Genomic DNA, 19,828 nt, shown 5'->3' with positions numbered 1-19,828 from the left:
ATGATCACTAAACATTTCCTTCCCAGTGGGAGGCAGCAGACCCAACTCCTAGGTGAGCCCTCACCTCCAGCTCTCCCAGAGTTTTTTTTCTAAATCTCAGTTTGAGAGGCAGTGAAAAAGAACACAGGCTTGCAGGCAGACAGATGTGGGTTTAAACTCTGTTTTGTCATTTCATAGCTGCGTGATGATCGTAAGGTCCATGCTTAATTTCTCTGGGTCTCCCCAACCAGGCCTAGAAAACTGGTGAGAGTCCTTACTGCCCTGCGGGACTGCTGTGAGGAGTTTTGAATTGGTGAGGTAAATTCATCAGACAGTGCCTGGCACTCAGTAGGTGTTCACTAAACACCTGATTCCTCCAGCCACCTTCATTCCTTTGACAAGGAAGGGTTTCCGATGTCCTCTGACACCAGAGACATCTATTTGTGGGTCTGGGGGAAAACATCCGGACATGTTTGTCCATGGCGGGCTAGTGGTGATCCTGGCCAGGAAAGGCCTCTTGAAAACCCTGGGGTCACCTTCCCTTGGTGACCAAGGGCAGAGGCCCATTTTTAAGCCATCCCAGCAGCGTCCCCAATATGCACTGTGCCACCCCCTGAATGTTCCCCGCTCATCACCCCAGCCCAGTCCCTCCATTGGTCTAAAAAGAGCCGGAGAAAATGGCATTTACCGCCAAGAGGACAGCAGGAAGCAACACTCCAGCTTCTCTGGCCGCCGAGATGACAGCTTCCAGCATTGGCAGCTTCCAGCAGATGGCATTCTGGCTGAAATTGTCAGCAGATTCCGCTCCACAGGGAAAGGGAGAGCGGTCTATTCTGTGCCCCTCCTTTCACAAGCAGCCTTTTACCGAGCCCCTGTTACGTGCCGGCACGTGCCTCTGTTTATTTGATTTAGTCTGTGGGACAACCATGGTTTTACCACCTTCATTTTCCAGTGGAGGAAATCGAAGCCGCCAAGCTGGGCAGTGGCATCCGAGGGCCAGGCTTGGGCCCTTCCTCCCACAGCCCACCCCTTCTCCAAGGCAGTCCCTTGTGACCGTCGGGAGCAGGGGTCATGGTCCTTGTTAAGGGTGATGAAAGCTATATGCGCCTCTGTCCCCCCCAAAATACCCACCCTCCATGCACACAATTTGGCATTCAATTTCAGAGGCTTCCTGGGTGCACATAACCTCTAACCTTAGACTGTGTGCCTCCAGCAAGAAGTTTCTGGTTCCAGTGACATTTGCCCAAGTCCACAACGTAAACCAACGCTGTTGGCTGTCGGAAGCAACATGGTGCGTGTGTGTGTGTGTTAGCGTGTGCTTTAGAGAGGAAAAGGCAAGGCTGGTATTTGGCAAGGCGTTCCTCCACCCAAGGCAGGATGAGAATATCAGGCAACTTTGGCAACAGGAAGTACCTTTGCCATTGGTGGGTTTGAAAGTGGGGTAGAGAAAAAAACAACCAACCTCCCCTCACCTCTGCCAAATGGGGCAGTGACATGCTCCCAGGAGACAGACGCCAGCGTAATGGGACTTTGTTCTCTGTTTCAGCGGCCTGGGAGGCCAGCGCCCAGGATGGAAGGGGGCCAGCCCACATGGGAAACCGCCACCCTGCTCCTCCCCTCCCCTCTTCTTTGCAAACAAAACTTCCTCCCCTCTTCTTTGCAAACAAAACTCGGTCACCCCAGTGCAGCCGGGAAGGTCCCACACTCCTGTCAGCAGCTGCAAGGAGCCTGGGGAGGGGAGGGAGGCCAGAGGTCAGGCGACACCGCTTGTTGGGAGAAAAGCCTGCTCCTTCCAGGCCTAAGTGGCAGCCCTCTTTGCTCAAGTGGGCTCAGATGCGGCAAGTTCCCAGGGGGTGAGGTCATCCCAACTCCCCCTCGCGTGCTCACTGGAGTCAAGATTTCCTGGTCCATTCTGACCCTCTGCTGGGCCCCTGCGCTGGGGTCTCTTCTTGATAAACTGCCCCAGGAAACGCTGACCTTAGAGGTGCCAGCTCCCACAGTTAGGGCCCGGAGTGGGGGATGTGCCCTCATTCTTTCTCAAGTACATCACTTCCTCCTTCATCTGACATTTATGGAGCATGTGCCCCATGCCAGGGCCTGCATTGGCTGCAGGGACACGTGCACTGACAAGCAACCGCAGTCCCTGCCCTGCCCTGCCCTGCCCTGTAACTGAGAGACCAGCCAGGGGGACGGACGCAGACACCAGGACAGCACGGGGTGGGTGGTAGGGAGGGCTGGGGCCATGGGGACACTTCTCAGAGGAGCCACTCTGCAGACTGAGGCAGAAATGGCTGGAAGGAGGGTAGGGATGGGGAAGTGTGTTTGATGCAGGGGGAATAGCACAGGCAAAGGCCTGGAGGTGAGAATGAATGGAATGCACTTAAGGAACTATAAGGAATATAGGGCAGAAGGGAGCAGGGAGGCTGGAGGAGGGAGTCAGGGGCTGCATCACAAAAGGTCTTAAAGGCCGCGCTGAGGGGGTTAAATTCCTCAGGGGACCACTGAAGTGTTTGGAGCTGGTAGGAACCCTGAAGGATCCACCTCTTCAAGCCCAGTTTCTTCCCATGGAAACTGTCCCTGTCTCTCTTCCTGCCTATCAGAATGACCTAGCATGGTGGGAGTAAGAAAACAGTCCAGGTTTCAAATGTTGCTGCCAACTGCTGGTACAGTCTTGCCCCTCGGCACCTGCTTCTCCTCCAGGCAGCCCCTGGCACCTGCCTGCTGATAAGCTGGCTGAGTCTGCCAACTTTCTCCTTCTCTGCCTTGAGGGCAGCCACTCTTCTGGCCTGGGTGGAGCCCAGAAGCCTGACTGCTCACTAACCTGTAGGGCCCCATCCTGACTTTGTGGAACAGTAGATCCACTGGTCCTGCTTCTCAGGGTCAAAGCGATGCTGGAGAAGGAGGAGACTCTCCTTGAACCATGCTGTCCTGGCTCCTAGAGCTGAGGAAATGTTCCTTGTGAGCCCCACCGCTGGGCAATGTTTGCTGGCCCTGAGGGGCGGGGAGCCCAGCTCTGGCACAGTGAACGTGCTTGCCATGTGGTCCATTCACCCCTCACCACCTCCTGCCGGGTGGCTTCCAGAGGAGGAAACCGAGGCCCAGAGAGGTGGACATCCTTATGAGGGCCACCAGCCTGTGAGGGCAGGGTCTGTTTTCAGATCTGGTCCTGACTCCAAAGGCTGTATCTTTCCTGTTTTATGCCTCACTCCACGCCAAGGTCTCTTGCTTCCCTCTGGATATGCCAGAAAAAAACTAGATTATGTACAAGCAGCTTAAGCCACCTTCTGGGAAAGAAGTGTAGTGATGCCCTGACTTGGTTTCAAGGAGGGATGGGGGGGTGGTGGTATCATCAATCAGCTTGTTTTGAGCGGCTCAAAGGCCACAGTTTGGCGGAACTTGAGATGAACAATAAGCAGCATCTAAAAAAGGAAAGCGGGTGACTGATTACAGCAGGGCAGGGAGGGAGCCCCAGTGCCTAATGTCCCCAAGGCCTCAAAAAGGAACTGGGGGTGGGACCTGATGAGCGAGACAGACCTCCCAGGGGGCAATGCAGAGACTGAAACTTGGCCTACATTCACCAGACCTCCTGTGATCCTTCTGGGTGAGGTAACTGCTACCAGACCCATTGCCAGTGAGGCAGGGAGGCTCAGGGAGGTTGGGAGAGCTGCCCAAGGCCACACAGCCAGGAAGTGGTGGAGTTAGCATTTGAACCCCTACTAGCCTGGCTCCACAAAGCTAGGAAGAAGAGGCTATGGCTGCTTCAGGCAAAGCGTAGAAGTTGTCCCTGCGGGGAAGGAACAGAGCACGGTGCCCCGCACACAGTGTGGGTCCTCAGCTAAAGTTTCCTTCCCTGCCATGTTGGACTCTGAGGCTCGCCAAGAAGTGACTCTGGAGGGTGCCTCTGCCACTCTGCTTCCTTCTCTGAAGATCCAGCTTTCTCCTTCCCCTCTGCCTCCTCCATCATGCTGACCATCCTCCGAATCCCCGAGGGCTCATGGGAACAGGTGAGTGAGGACTGAGGATGCCGCAGGAAGCCTATGTGGCTCCGGAAAGACCTGGCTCAGGATTCCACTCAGATGGGAAGCCAAAATCCATGCATGCCCTTGACCATTATGCAGAACTGCTTCTCTAGCCAACCAGTGGGTACTTCAGTGATCTATCACGGGGACCTGAGAGGAACAGGACTAATGGTCCTACTGTTCCTCCCCACCCCAGCCCCCTCAACCCCGTCAATTTCAGGAGCGCAGACCCCTTTGCCTTCAGGGAGACTTCTGGAGCCCTTGTCTTGTGTTGGGCTCAGACTTCTCACGCAGTTCCCTATCTGTACCTCATTGCCTGACCACAAAGGAGGTAGCATCATTATCCCCATCTTAGAGACGAGAAAGTGGAGGCTCAGAGAGGGAAATGACTTGCCCAGAGTGACACGGGTTAGATACAGTAGAACTATTTGAACTCAAGACTGCCTCCAAAACCGTGCTCTTTCCATCACCTCTCTTGGGATTCCAGTCAAAGACCTCATCTGTAATTGCTGTGTGACCCTGCACTCTGGTCCCGGTGTCCCTATCTGCCAAATAGGAAGTAGGTTCCAAGCTCCCTCCGGTCCTAGGAACAGAGTCCCTGGGGGACTTCTCTGCAGGGATGAAGGTCTGGGCCATCCTCAGAGTCAGGGAAATTCCGCTGTCCCATCTCCTGACCTTGAATTGCCCCCAAACCTTGAGGGGAAGGGAAGCTCTTGGGTGGAGTGGAAAGTTACCAGGCAGACCCAGCTTTGAAGATACAGGGTATGCATGTGCCCACCCAGCTCTTAAATCCATCATCCGTGGGGGGAAAAGGAAAGAAAACACGTGCCCAAGGGATATAACTGTAATATAAACAATGTGTAATGTTGAAGGCATAAACAGAATACACTTGTTAATAGCTGTGGGCATCCTGCCAAGTGCCAATCCTGCCCCAGATACCCCCACTCACCCATTTCCCCAAATGGCTTACTCATAAAAGAACTTTCTCCCCACCGCCCAGAGGTGAGGCAAGAGGCCAGCTGAGTCCCAGTAGTAAGAATGCGGAGAGAAAAAGAAACAAGGGTGAGCTGAGACTGATGTCCAAGGACGACTGTCCCAAACCCCTCTCAGAAATATCTGTCACCGAGTCTGCAAAAATGCTGAGGCTGGGAGACTAGGGGTGCGGAACAGACCCAGGCGAGGGCAGGTGGCTTCATCTGTCTGTGCCTTACTTCCTGAGCTATAAAATGGGCCCAAGACCTTCCAAGCCACAGAACTGTCAGGAGGATTATATAAATGAAAGATTGTGAAGGGGCCTGCAGGCGTTCAGCAGAGGAACAGTGGATAGCACACCCCATAAGACCCCAAGGTCAAAGGGCACCTCCATGAACAATTCATCCTGGATCCATCCTGGACCCATTCATCCTGGATGCTCAGTTGCTTCTACAATGTCCATCTCAAGTCCCAGCTGGGCTAAACACCAGTGCCACTCCAGCAAAGGGCACTTGTTCCTCACTGCTCTCATTCCACCTGCAGACTGCTTCCACAGTTAGAAAGTTCTTCCTTTGACTCAGCTGATACCTGCCTCCACATGATGTCCACACACTGGTCATGTCTACATTTGATCCACAGTACCGTTTCCCATCAGGTCTGCTCTCTGACCTCAGGCTATGTTGCCAGGGATTCTTTGCTCTCCCCAGATGACCTGGCCCTTGCTTTGTTGTCTAGAAAGCCCTCAGGACATCACCTGTCCCCTGACCTGCTTTGAAAGGGGGTTGGAGATCTACACAACAGACGTCAGGGAATATCAGCTGGGATCGTCTCAGTAAACCCACAGGCCACCTGGAGACTGTCCCCACCCTGCCACGCCTAGAGGCAGGACGTGAGACAGACAACTACAGAAGTAGGTGAACGCACTAACAACCGACCTGCAGGATTTCTAAATGCTTACAGATTTCTGCTCAATACTATGAAGGCTTCTAGTGCGAATATGAACCGCCTCCCACCTGACCCCCCACCCTGACTCAGCAGTCACCCTTCCCACACAAACATCCTCTCCTTCTAGCAGGAATCCTGTCGGACTACCCTTGCTGTGTGCCCTTGGGCAAGTTATTTCCCTCTCTGTCCTCTGTTCCCTCAACAGTTGTAAGGGACTAACAGTAATAGCTCTCTCATGGGGCTTGTTCGGAGGGTCAAGTGCAGGCACCTACTTAGAACTGTGTCTGGCACAGACGGGCTGTGTGATACAAGTTAGCGGTCATTGTTCTTCTGAGTCTGTCTCCCTCAGGAGCACAGGGCTCAGCATAGAGGAGGGGCTCGTGTCCCCAGGAAGCCCATAATCCTAACAGGCACCCCATGTGAGCACTTCCTATCTGCCAGACGCTTTGCATGCCTGGGGCTACGATTAAGACGAGGACATGGGACCAGGACCACAGCCTGTGCTGTTACCAACTCTGCTGTGGGTGGATGACAGCACAGCAGGGAGACAGGATGCTTGCTCCTCTCCTGCAGGAAAGCCTGGGTGCTGGACGAGGAAGGGTTCTCGCCCTAGCCCCGTGCCCTTGCTGACTGATTGGTGGGGCTGCCTCTGGGCGGGAAGGGCCTGTGAATAGCCGGACTCAGGGGAGAGGGTGTGGGTGCACCGTGACCCCTGCCGATGGCAGGTGGGAGTGGCCGACTGCAGGCCAGTTTTTACCAGGCAAAAATATCAGGAGCCTAAGCCTGGGGGAAAGGGTGCGGAGCTCAGATTCCCCCTCCTCCAGGGCAGGATTCCCAGAGGTCAGCTTTTGAGTCTCCAGGCCTGGAGGGAGGGAGGGAGGGAGAGGTGAGGGGGATGGACCTTTTCCATGGGCAGCTTCATTCTGTCCACGGGAAGGACAGCTTGAGAGGGGTGGGGCTCAGGATGAGGACAAAGGGCAGCAGCCCCAAGATGCCTCGAGGGGCAGTGCCCCTTGGTGATGGAGGAGAAGGAGCTTTGGAACTGGGCAGGCCTGCGGTCAAATTCCACTCTGCCAACTTCCTGGCTGCCTGTCCCAAGGCAGGTCTCGTTTCTCCTCTGAGCTCAGTTTCCTCATCTGTGAAATGGGAAACTACTTCTGGAAGGCTGGTCCTGACGGCTGAAATAGGAATGAAATAGATAAAGGGCCCGGTATGGGGCAAGCATGCTGAAGATCTGAGCGCTCTACTATAGCCCAGGTGAGCGCTTACTACCTACAGGGCTGCACCCAGGCCTCCTTCCTTTCCCCTCTCTGCTTGAAGCACAGCCCTGGCTTCTGGGCTTCTATTTTAAGCCCTCATAGAGCACCACTAAATACAGAAAACGCTTTGGTCCAAAAGAGGGCAGAGCTGACCCTTCTTGTCTGCAGGGAAGATTAAACAGTCCTTCCAGCCAAGCCCAGTGAAAATGCTATGCCCCTGCTGGCAAACTCAGCACATCATCCCGGCAGGGAGCGTGGCAGCTAAGAAATCTAAGCCTCCTGACTGCGGGCTGGCCTGCAAGAAACCATCCCCTCCTCTCACATCGCCTCTGCCCGCCCCTGACTCCACATACCACCCCGGCTTGCACTGGGACCCCCAGAATGCCACAGTTCCCCCCATATGCCCTGCTCTCCCTCCACTCGGGCCTCTGTCTTAAACAGCTTTCCTTCCCTTGACTAACTTCTCTGCTTTCTGGTCTCACTGGACAGTACCTCCTCCAGGAAGCCTTCCTGCCTCCTATTCTGGGCTATCACGGCCCGCAGGGTCCCCCTCCCCCACTTACTATAACTGCTCCGTCCTTGTTGGTCTTTCCCACTAGACCTCGAGTCCCTAAATCCAGACTGTGACCCCAGGCTCAGCACAGAGCCCAGCCTGGAGGTCTGGTGAACAAACGAAAATGGCAAAATACAAACTGCCAAGAAGATTCTTCTCGTCAGAAATCTGGTGTCCTGGACAGAGCTGAAGAACGCTTAGGAATTGCTGCTGTCAGTACACATGAAAGGAACGCCTCCTAATCGGGCCCCTGGATTCAAGGCTGGTGGTCACCTGGGACAGAGCTTTCAAGGCAGGAAGTGAAGGGCAACAATAACCATGATAGCAAAAGCCCCAGGCATTGTGCCAAGACTACCTGCCATATTCCATTTAATTATCACCGCCGCCAATTACGAGGGAGCTACGACCCCCGTCGTCCCCCTATCGCAGTGAGGAAACTGAGGCACAGAAAGAGACCTTGCCTGAAGTCACTCCCCTAAGAAATGGCTGAGCTTAGATTTGAAACCAGGCATCCTGACTCCAAGATCTGTGTTCTAGACCCAGCACCAGACCTCCCACTGCTGTAGACCAGTGAATGGTCTCATCACAACTCTTAATCACTGCAGCCCACGGAGCCCAACACACACACATACATACACACGCACACACACATGCACACACAACTGAAACAAAGTTCATGAAGCAAAAACACTCCTTACTACCTCAATGCACTTGATATGTTATTTTTTATTCTGTTCTATTTTTAAAGCTGGTCAGACATGCCCCCCAGTAGACAGAGCACTTGGTCAGGTGGCCAGGCCTCATTTGGGGGCACTGGGCACCACCCCTCCCCCTCTGAGGCACAGGGTAGCAACAGCTTGTGCTCTCCATCAAGACAACCAGCTACTTGTCCTATTCTGTTAGTGCATCCTATATCCTCTTCCACTAGAGGCCAGCTCGATGGGGACCTCCAGGGGCTGTCCATCCCATTCAAGCTGAAACCCCAGGGCCTGGGACGTGACAGGTGGCTAAAAGATGTCAGCTGAATCAGTGAAGGTGCACACTCCGGAAAATGCAGAGCAGGACAGACCCCAGAGTCCCTCCAGCTTGGGCACATGGAGAGATGTTGCCTCCCTGTAAAATGGGGTAACTATAGCCCCTCTAAAGGGTTGTTACAAGGGTTTAAGATAGATAATGTGGGTAAAGGCCCTGACTCAGAGTTTGGCACAGAACAAGGTCAACACACGTCCTTCACTCCAAGCTCTAGGATGCCTAACAATTGAACTAACACTAAAAAGGTCCATTGACTTGGTCAAGCACAGACCAACTTAATGATTAAACCCAACTGGCAGTTTGAATTCAGTCTCTTCTCCAACCAGAACTATGAGTGAGCTCCAGAGGTGAGCTGAGGGAGGAGTTGCAATGAACTGGTAGAAGAAGGGGGAAGAGCCCCCCGCCCTGGAATTCTAGTCTCCTCTAACCCCACTTGTTTATACTCTTACTATTTTTCTTTACAAAACCCAGATTAAGGGAAACGGAATCCAGAGAAAAGGGCCAGGTGGTATTAGGAATAAGACAGACCTGGGTCTTCTAACCCCAGCTTTGCCACTGCCTAACTGTGTGAGTTGCATCGAGTGTTGGTAACCTCTCTGTGCCTCAGTCTCCCCATCTATAAAATGGAGACGAATGGCATCTTACTTTGCAGTACTGAACTGCAACTAGTAAGAGAACGGGTAACGCACACAGTAGGAACTTAGCAAATGTGAATTCCCTTGCTGACTCCTGGACCGTTCTATTTATAGGGCATTCCTCTGAATGTGCCCTTTGTGAAGATTACCAAGGGGCTTCCCTACAGAATCATAAACGACCTTCCCTTTCTTTGGCTTGTCATCACTGCACACAATAACATACCATAATTACTCGGGGGGCCCCAACCGATGTCTGAACCATGGGTTGGGGGGATACTGCATGTCAGAGGAAGAATGCAGCCCTTTGGAGCTAAATAAACCTGGATTCCAGTCCTGGTTCTACCAACTGGATGAGCCATGTGAACTGGGGTGAGTCATTTTATCTCCCTGAGCCTTAGTTTCCTTATCTGTAGATGGAGACGATGATCTCTACCTTGCAGGGCTGTTGCAAGAATTAAATTCATCGATTCACTCAACAGATATTTACCCAACAGCTATGCACTAGCCACTGCTCCAGGTGCTGAATATACAGCGGTACATAAAACACACAAAATCCTCCCTGGGGAGACAGATGATGAGAAACAGCTAACTACACATACAGTGTAGCACATGGTGATCATGCTATGTAGAAACACAGAGTGGGGGAAAGTAAGTGGGGCGTGACGGGGGCAGGGGCAATGCCAGGACCCACATGGGAGCAGGGACCTAAAAGAAGCAAGGGGGAAACCATGTGGAGGTCTGGGGGAAGAATGTTCCAGGCAGAAGGATCAGCAAGTGCAGGAGCCTTAAGGAGGAGCATGCTTGGCATGTAAATGAAGCCACATATGCAGGAAGCCTGGCATGGAATCCAGGTGCTTAGCAAATGCCAGCTCTCTATTTCAAGTCCCATAGAAGGAACCCCACGCATGTGTCCTTTTCCTGAGAACGAAAGCACCAGGATTTCTACAGGGCAGGACTGAGCCAAGCATTCTTTCAGCCTAGGATGCAGGCAACATGTGAGCTCTGCCACCGGTTTTTGAGCCCCTGCCAGCCACTAGGCTCTGGGTTGGGCAACCAGGGATCCAAGATAATCAAGACATGGTTTCTGTCCTCAGGCAGCCTCAAGGCAAGTTGTGGAGAGGGGCGACGGCAATGCAACGTGGTCAGATGGACAAGCAGAGACTTAAGAAGGTATCTAGGTAGCCTAGCGAAGGGTGGGATTGGGTGTGGGTGTTCAAGGAAGGCTTCCTGGACACGGTGACAAGTAAGCTGAATTGTAAGAGATGGACTAGACAAGAAAGGCTATTCCAAGTGTGCAGAGCGGCATGTACTGATCACAGAGTTGTAAAGAATGGCCCGGTGTATGTGAGAAACTAATTACAGAACAGGTTGGAAAACAATTAATGGCCCTTCATATTCTCAGCGCCAGCAACCAGGAATTCCAGTTCGCTCCCCTTCCTCCAACTCAGTGCAAGCTTCAGCCCCGTGGGGAGTTTTAATTTTTCACACTTAGCTACTGCAGTAGGTAATAACCTCAACCCCCCCAGCTCCTTGCCCAGGATGGCCCAGTCCACACAGCAAGAGCCCAGTGGGATGGAGAATATATAAATCTCAAGCTATTTTTAGGCTGCCTGGCTGTGTCTGTCCCTTCACCCACCCTAAAGCTGACCCACAGGTGGCACAATGTTTTTTTTGTTTTTATGTGACTAGAACAGCATCAGGATTTTTTATTAAGAAGTCCTACAAAGGGGCCCATGATGCAGCCAGGTGTCTTTGTGGCCAGGAGAATATCTGCTGCCACCTTTGTCGGCATCCCTGGGTACCTCCGGACTAGGTGGGTGGACTCTCCCATCCCCATCCAGCCAACATCCCTGCTCATAGGAGATCGAGGCCACCCTCCAGTAAGTGGACCTGGGTTCAAATCCCACCTCTGCCTCTGGCTAGCTGACGACCCCCTGCTGGTGACTTCACCTGGCTGAAAATCTTGGGGGTTTTGAGCACAATGGCCCTCACGCTGCCCAGAAGCTTAGAAAGTAGGAGTTGGCTCTTCTTCCATAAAGCAACCTTGGGAATCCCGAGCACAGCACCACCCATTTCAATCCCCTCCAGGGGAGGAAACAATTATTTTTTGATATAAAGCCTAGAAAGGGGGGCTATATGAGAGTGTTAGAGCACAAACCAGTGACATGTCTCTGCTCCTAAAACCTCACACTAAATTTGCCCCACAGCCAGATGATTTGCTACCCCACTGAGCTGGGCCTTTGTACTTTAAAAATACACATATCTCTCACTTTGTGCCTAAAGGATGCTACCAATGCCCAGCCTTAAGCCAAAATAAGGGCTTTTTCTAAAGACTTGGGGTGGGGGGATGGCCGGGCAAGCAGAACGGGTTCAATCCAGATTACCCCCTCTTAGCGGTATGACCTTGGGTGAGTCATTTCTCCTCCTCTGAGCCTCAATTTCTTTATTTGTAAATTTGGGATAAATATCTTTATAATGAAAAGCTACTTTGTATGCCGAGCTGGGGTATGCAAAGCGCTGGACACAGAGCCCCCTGGCACAGTGATCTGCTTCCCAAATTACCAGGTATTCTCTAGTAAGGCCCCCTCTGCTCCCCATCTCCCACCCTCCCACCCCCCTCCCCATCCCCCTCCCCATCCCCTTACTCTGGCCCGGAGATTCTATGGTGATGTTAACTAGGGGGCGATGCGCTTTGCAGCGGTGAGTCTGAGGGACTAGAGAGCCCCCAGCTGAGCGGACACCAGAGGGGGGCGCAGCCGGGGTGCGCGTGGGAACGTGGCCAAACCAAGGCAGCATGTGCCGCGGGGGCGCTGGCGGCTGGAAATTGGGGTACCCCTGCAAGCGCCCCCCACTTTCAGCAGCTGCAGTCTCGGCACAAGGGCTGGCTTCTGGCCGTCGGAAGCCCTGGGGAGCCCTACTCCAGTCACCCCCCAAGGCGCCCCGGGCTCCCTCCTCAGCGCCCTCGGGCTGAAACAAAGGCGAGGGGGCGCGCGGCATCGCCCCAGCGGCCCCTTCGCGCCTCTGGCCAAGCAGAGCGATCGAGGACTGGGGTCCCCAAGGTAACCAGGACGCGGTACCCGTCCTCCCGGAGGGCAGAACCCCGCCGAGGGGCGCGCGCTAGCTGGGGTGCAGGAGGCACCGGAGACTCCAGCCCGCTGCGCGCCGAGGGCTCCGAGGGGTGGGGTGGCTCTCCGGAAGTCACCCAGCGGGTACCCTAGGGAGAAGAGAACCCCAGCGCCCGCCTCCCGGGCAGGGCTCCCCGGCGTACCTGGCAGGGTCCGGTGCACCGTGTTGCCCATCGCTGCGTCGGGGCGCTGCGTCGGCGGCGGCGCGCTCGGGGCGCACGGAGGCTAATAATGCGGTGGGCCGGGCACCCGGGCCGGGGTCGGGCTCCGGGGCATCGCGGCTGCACCGGCGAGCCGGCGGGCTGCAGCTGGGGCGGGCGCCTGAAGGGAGGCGGCGGCAGCGGGAGGAGGCGGAGCCAACCGGCCCGAGCCCGCCGGCTCCGCCTCCGCCTCCCGCCGCCTCCAACCAAGCAGGGAGGGGCGGGGCCGCCGCCGCCGCATCTTTTGAAAGTTTGGACCGGGCGGCGGGAGCAGAACCGCCGAGCCTCCCGCTCGCGCGGCTCCCGCGCCCTGGGCGGGAAGACGCGCTGGCAGCCGGGCGCCTTCGGGGTGCCAGGCCCGTCATCGTGCTGGCCTGTCACTCGTTTATTCCAACACTTCGAAAAGGCCTAGTGTATGCCAGGCCTCTTCCATGCGCTGGGCCATAGGGAGCCAAGCTCTCACCCTGGCGGTGCACTAATGCGGGGTTCGGGGGTGGAGAAGTACAGGCAGGCAGAGGAGGTCGCTTAAGGCAGTGTGAAGATAACCCAGTCGGGGTGGCCGCGGTGGGGGTAGGATCACGGACCTACGAATAAGAGACACCTAGGCAGTATCCAAAGGTTGGGAGGAGGGAACATAGTAGAACACGTATTAAGTATATGCCAGGCGCTGTGCTGGGCACTGTAGATACAGACAAGGCATGCAAATAGTGAAAACAGAAATAACAAGCAATTTAGATCACACAATATTATGATCAGAGTCAGCAGGGAAATAAGATAACTGTGACATTGTAACTTTGTTTGAGGGGCTTAGGGAGAACCTAGTGGCATGCCTGTTCCATCTGATGAAACAGCAAGGAATCAGCCATGGGAAGAGCTGGGGAGAGTGTTCTTGGCAGAGGGAGTAACAGGCATTCCTCATTCATTCATTCATTCATTCACCCCCACAGGTATTTTCTGAGCAGCTCTCCTATGCAAGAACCCAGACCAAACTCAATGGGAAGTGAAGCCTGCTAGTTCCTGCCCTCACTGGGCTCCATTTTGCAGATTGGAACACTGAGGCTCAGGAGGTCCAATGACTTACCCAAGAAAACCCAATACTAAACCAGGTTGTCTCCCCCCCTCCCCAGCTCTACTTCCCATGCTCTAGTATCCTTTATGAAATATGTATTATTACCCCACTTCACAGATAGGGAAATTGAGGCTCAGGGAACAGAAAAGAGGTGCCCAAAGTCTCCCAGCTGGCAAGGGGCAAAGGTGGCCTGGAGCTATGTGAATGAAATGGGGGTATCCAGGGGAGAGCCCCCTGGCTCTGTTTCTCCAGTGCCTTCTGCCTAGGGTTCCTGACCCATCCCAGAGGGTTCTCATTCTTCAAGTTAGCTCAAAGCCTCCGCCTCTGGGAAGCTTTTCCGTACCCCACCCACCCTGACTCCTATATATCTGGACATAAGGTTGCCTTGTATTCAAGTTGCTAGTTTCTCATATTATAGGTGCTCTCTCAGTTACTTAATTTTTAAACACAAGTCCTGTTTGGGAAAGGTACATTAGTTCAAAACACCCTCAATCCATGTGGTTTTGGGATGCATATAGAGGTCAGCCTTATTATAAAAGGAGTCAAGGAAACGTTACTCATGTAAAGCAATGCAGTGTGAATGGGACTTTGGGACTACGAAGGGAAGGTCACAAAGGGTGACTGCCAGGGAGATTAGTGTCAACAGACCTTTTAAAGGTACTTTCAGAGCATCCAACTAGGAGGCTGTGTTGTGTAGACCACAAATGCTTACCTGCAGCAAATGAAGCCTCAGCTGCCCTAATGTTTTGCAGATGGTACCCGCGGAGGGGACACAGTGTCCAGGGGCCACTGACCTGTGTATCTAAAAGGGCTGTGTTTTAGCATCTTGATCCCTGTGAATGAGACGTGCTGTGGAAAACTAAAAAAGCACCCACAACCACCCCCCCCCCGCCCACCACACACACACACACACACACCAGATGATGGGGACACTGACATCAAAGCCACACACAAAGAATTTAAACCAAATAGTTTCTTGAAATTTGAGAGTGGACAAAGGCAGTCTTTCCAAATTAATATTTCATGTAACAATTATTCCAAATACGTAGGTCACACTAAAAAACTAAACATTGCAAGCAGATATCTATTTCAACTCCACCCTTTAAAGGTTAGACTATTCAGCTCTATGGTGCATCTTCTCATTGGGGGAATAGAGGTTGCCGTTGACCTTTATTTGGGTTGCCTTATATTTGTGCACGTACGGTAGCTGCTCACCCCTCCGAGGTACCTCTGCACTTTGATCTGTCCCTCAATTACACCCTTAGGGCAGGTGCCGTAGCTGTTAGCCTTACATCCACTCCACTGGCAGATGGGAAGCCACCTGTGGGCAGGACCCTGGTAGTATTCATTTATACATCTTCAGTGCTCAGAACAGGACTGGCTATAAGCAGATGCTCAATACACCTTTGAATAAACTGGCCGCAGAGATGCATTGCCCTGAACTGGGAGAAGAAAGGGAAGAAGGAGGGAAGGAAGGGAGGAAGGGGTAGGAAAGAGTTGTGAAGGAATGAGAATTCGTTGATAGTAGCCCTGGTGTGATCAATAGTGATATGTGTGGGGAGAAACAAACAAAATAGGGATGCATTAACAGAAGTGTAGCCTTAGGACAAAGGAGGGGCTTGCTGCTCCAGTGCATGCTGATTAGACCATTCGAGGAGAAGGTGCTTTGACTCTGAGCACCGTACTTGAAAAGCAAGGCAAAATTGATCCACAAAGGTGGGGACGGTGGCTCTGGGAGCGAGAATGATCCCTGTCACAGGAGGCGTGCAAACAGAAGCAGGGGCTAGGGGAGCATCCTTGGGCCAGGGTAGCAGCCTCTGGCCATAACCTCCCCTGGGGTTTGAATTTCACACCTCGCCCCCCAACCCGTTCCCTTAACCACGCCCAGAATCCCACAGACTAAGCCACCCTCCCTTAGCACCAAGACCTGTGCTTGGGCTGCAGGGCCCCCTGGGTGGGGTGGCTCTCTTGATCGTGCAGTGTTGGCACAGTCTCCTAGGGCAGTGGGGAGAGGGAAGGCCCTGGCCAGGCTCGTGGGCACTGCTCCCTCAGGGCAGGCCTTGGCAGGCCCTGCGCCATGCAATCACAGGCAGTCAGGTGCACCTCGTAAAAAGGGCACACACTGAGCGGGGGGGGGGGGGGGGGGGGGGGGGGGTGGTGGTGTGTGTGTGAAAAGACCTCTTCTTCCAGGGAGCTGAAGGGTGTTTGCCTACACTCCTCCCCGCCAACTCACTCAGGAACAGAAAATCCAGGTTGCAATCACACCACAAAGCTGGGTTTTTTAATTGCTACAGGAGGGCTCTACTTTCCAGTGAACTCCGCCTATCAAACCCTCAATTTCCAGACCTAGCGGGTCTTCACCCACAAAAGCGACATTTTTCGGTTCCCTGTGACAAAGCGCCTCCCGGGTAGTGGGCACCAGGCTGTGCCCTGTGAGCGACCCTCCTCACAATCAAACAGCGTGGTTAGTAACACAATTCCCATCTTGCAGGAGAGGAAACTGCGGCAGGGAGAGAGGAGGGAACTGCCCCGTTCACAGGACCAGGAGGAGGCAGAACCCCGAAGTTTCTCTGTTCTCCCTTTTTACAGAGGAGGAAGCAGGCTCAGAGCACTGAAGCCACTTGGTGAGCAAATCATGTTTGTGTGGATCCGAATCTGCTGCACATTCCTTGGCAGCTAAGGCAAAAAGGGCAAGGGACTCATCCCGTGGCCTTCCTTGTCCTGGTTTTTCCAGGACGCACTTTTGGTGCTGGAGCAAGGGCCAAAGGGGAGCTCATCCTTGGTGCATGGGAAGTCTGAGTGGGTGGAATCTTCCTCCGAGTTTGCCCCAAGACACATCAACAACGTTCTGATGGATGGATCCCATGCTGGCCATCAGAAAAGATCAAGGGCTGACAGTTTTCCTGGAATCCAGCGGAGGCAGCTGTGTTAGAGGCTGGGGTCATAGGGGCCCAGAGCTCAGCTTTCTCGCAACACAGGGACAGAGCTGAGACACTCTGGAACACGTGGTCATTATGGTTATGTCACAGAAGTCCGCGGCAGGGGCTGAGCTGAGATTAATTTGTGCTCCCGATAACTTGCATTTACTGTGCAGTTACAATGAAAATTATGACACAGTAACAGCTAACATTTATTGAGTGTCAGATGCCGTTCTAAGTCCTTTGGATGTATTAAGCTCACAGCAGCCCTAGGTGGTAGTGCTATTAAGAGGCCCATTTTATAGATGGGGAAACCAAAGCCCATAGAGTGCAGGGGCCACCACCACACAGGCAGAGAGCAGCCTGAGTGAACATATGAGGTCCATTTACTTAATCCTCATAACAACCCCATGAGCTAGGAAGGGAGTTAAGGGTTAAGGTGTTGCCTCCCAGCCCTTGTATTGGTTTCTTTTTAAGACCTTCATCTCCATTCTGTGGGGCATGTCAGTGAGGCTCAGAGACGTGACGTGGTTTGCCCAGGCCTCACAGCCAAGAGGGTAGGATCAGGTTGGAGACCCACCCCGCTCTGACCTCACCGTCTGTGCGCCCCTCCTCTTGGCCCCTGAGGTGGCCGAGAGCTTGGCGAGCCCAGCCCATCCTACCTAGAGCGACCTGCTCCAGTTCTGATCCATTTTCGGAGTCCAGTGCCCAGCCGTGGCCTGGCCCTCGGAGAGCCTACTGCTGAAGTCCCTGCTGACTTCCTGGAGCTGTGGAGACCCCACCCAGGGGAACAGGGACTTTGAAAGAAAAACTGGAATCATGGACTGTGAAGCACTTAAGAGCCCAGCTTCAAATCCTAGCTCGGTTCTTACTACCTAGGCCACCTTGGGCAGTTTCCATGTCCTCTCTGTGCCTCAGTTTCTGCATCTGTAAAATGGAGCTAATAGGAGTCCATATTTCGTAGGGTATTTGGAAGAGTAGATGGTGTCAGTCAAAGTGGCCTGGCATATCGTAAATGGTCAGGCTAGGTGAGCTGGGGAAGGGCCCGTCTTTCTCCCTGCTCTCCCACTCCTAAACTCACCCATCAGGCCCACAAGCTGGTTGAAGCCCTTCTTGGCCTCAAACCATTTCTACTGCAGAGAGGGTCCAGATAGGGCCAGAGCGGGCTGAGTTCAAGTCCTGGTTCTGCCCCTTCCTGGCTGGGTGGCTCCAGGCAGGTCATTTCACACCCGTGGAGCTTCACCTCCTCCTCTGTAAGGTGGAGAGATCATCTGTAAGCGGGCCAGACCTGGCTGGACACACCAGGTGCACTGCCTCCTGGCCTGGCCTGCCTCTTATCTTGCTGGTTGTGTGTCTTTGCAGTCACCTGCAGAACCTCTCTGAACATCAGTTGCCTGATCTCGAAGTGGGGAGGGTAATAATGCTGACCTAATACTAGGTGATACAAACTTGCAGTGGGATGGTCTTCGGAATGTGCTTGGCACAGAACGGATGCCCAATAAATGTTTAATGATGGGGCAGATGGGCGGCTCAGTCGGTTAAGCATCCGATTCGTGACTCGGGCTCGGGTCGTGATCTCAACGGTTTGTGAGTTTGGGCCCTGCGTCGGGCTCTGGGCTGATGGCGCAGAGCCTGCTTGGGATGTTGTCTCCCTGTCTCTCTGTCCCTCCCCTGCTTGCTCTCCGTCTCTCTCAAAATAAATAAAAAGAAACTTTTAAAATAAAAAAAAATAAATGTACGTATGTATGTATGTATGTTTAATGAATGCATGGATTGATGAATGGATGGACGGATGAGTCCCAGGGGCAGGAACTGGGTCTCACTCACAGATCATGAGGTATTGGCTAAGGGCTCAGGCCCTGGAGCCAGGGGCCTGGGTTCATTGTCTGGCTTCCCTCTCATCTAGTTGTGTGACCTTGAGCATCTTACTCAACTTCTTTGTGCCTCACTTTCTTCATGCATAAAATGGACCAATAGTACTAGCCTCGTAAGATTTCTTTGAAGATTAAATCCTTACCTGTCAAATGCTTAGAACAGCACCTGGCCTGTGGTAAATACTCAATGAAAGGAAGCCATGATTATTAGTTATTGATTATTGTTCTTCCTGGGGTCAGGTACTCAGCAAAGAGGCACGTTTTGCTAGAGGAGGGGAACAGAGTGCAGAACTCTGGCTGGGCGCGGTGGGAGAAGCCTCCTCTCTTGGCTCTGAAGACTGCAGTATGTCTTTATGTCTTGGGGCAGCTCCTCTGGGCCAGGCCAGGAGCAGTCACATCTGGGGAGCCTGCGCAGGGGACCAGAGGCGTCATGCCAGCCTGGGGCTGATGCGAGGAGCGGGTCACGCCTGGCATGCTGGGACCCTTGGATGCCTGTTGTCCTGTGGTCTTTCTAGCAGTCTCAGTTGCCCCCAGCCAGCCCTGAACTGGCCCAGAGCATCAAGGGAGTCACAGAGGCACCAGGGCAGTGCGAGCTCAGCAGGAGCCTGAGTTGGGGGATCCCAGGTTGGCCAGGATTTGAAGCAGCCTGGGGTCCCAGGCAGGTGGGGACATGCATGTCCTCCTAGACCACACCTTAATGTGCTGGGTCATATTTGTTCAGAGGGCAGGGCCACTTGTACCACGGACACGTTGGGTTCAGGTGGGCTCCAGAGTGGGGGGCAGGCACAGGGCTTCCCCCAGCTCTGGCAGGTGATGCTACAGAGGGGAGAGTCCAGCTCTGGGCCCCTGGCTTAGGTGCATATCCAGCCTGCTACTGACCAGCCTGGGGGGGGGGGGGGGTCCCTGAGCATGTCACGTGCCCACTCTGAGCCTCACCTTCCCCATCTATAGAATGGGGACAACGATACCTGGTGTGGGAATGAGATGAGAAGCAGCCTGGAAAGGGGTCAGTGCAGAGTGGAGGCTCAGGCCCACTGCCTGAGGTTAGAATAGCCTCACATTTAGAATAACATCCAGTATAAAGCACACCGTTCCTCCAAAACACACGTGTAGTGTAAAGCAAGATCCGGCTGCATTTCTCAAGGCCTTGCCAGGAGCCGGGGTGAGGCTGTTAAAAGGCCAGAGAACGGAGGCATACCTCAGTGGGACAAGCTGACTCGGGGGAAGGATGTGAGCCAGTGGGCCACA

General features: G+C 53.7%; 1 protein-coding gene across 2 annotated transcripts in view; it reads right to left on the bottom strand.

The window, feature by feature from the left end:
• Window positions 1–12,859, bottom strand: part of NEURL1B (neuralized E3 ubiquitin protein ligase 1B) — a 34,950-nt gene extending 22,091 nt beyond the window's left edge. Inside the window, exon 1 of one of the 2 annotated variants that reach the window (XM_058723450.1) lies at window positions 12,663–12,859. In XM_058723450.1, coding sequence (XP_058579433.1) covers window positions 12,663–12,693 — 31 coding nt within the window. In that variant the 5' untranslated portion in view covers window positions 12,694–12,859. Of the gene's footprint in view, window positions 1–2,800; window positions 3,156–12,662 lie in introns of those variants that run through there. The other variant, XM_058723453.1, reaches the window with a different exon arrangement.
• Between the last annotated feature and the right edge of the window lie 6,969 nt (window positions 12,860–19,828).

Source organism: Neofelis nebulosa, chromosome 1 (genome assembly GCF_028018385.1).
Source record: "Neofelis nebulosa isolate mNeoNeb1 chromosome 1, mNeoNeb1.pri, whole genome shotgun sequence".
Taxonomy (NCBI): Eukaryota; Metazoa; Chordata; class Mammalia; order Carnivora; family Felidae; genus Neofelis; species Neofelis nebulosa.
This window is presented reverse-complemented; position numbering and strand designations above follow the sequence as displayed.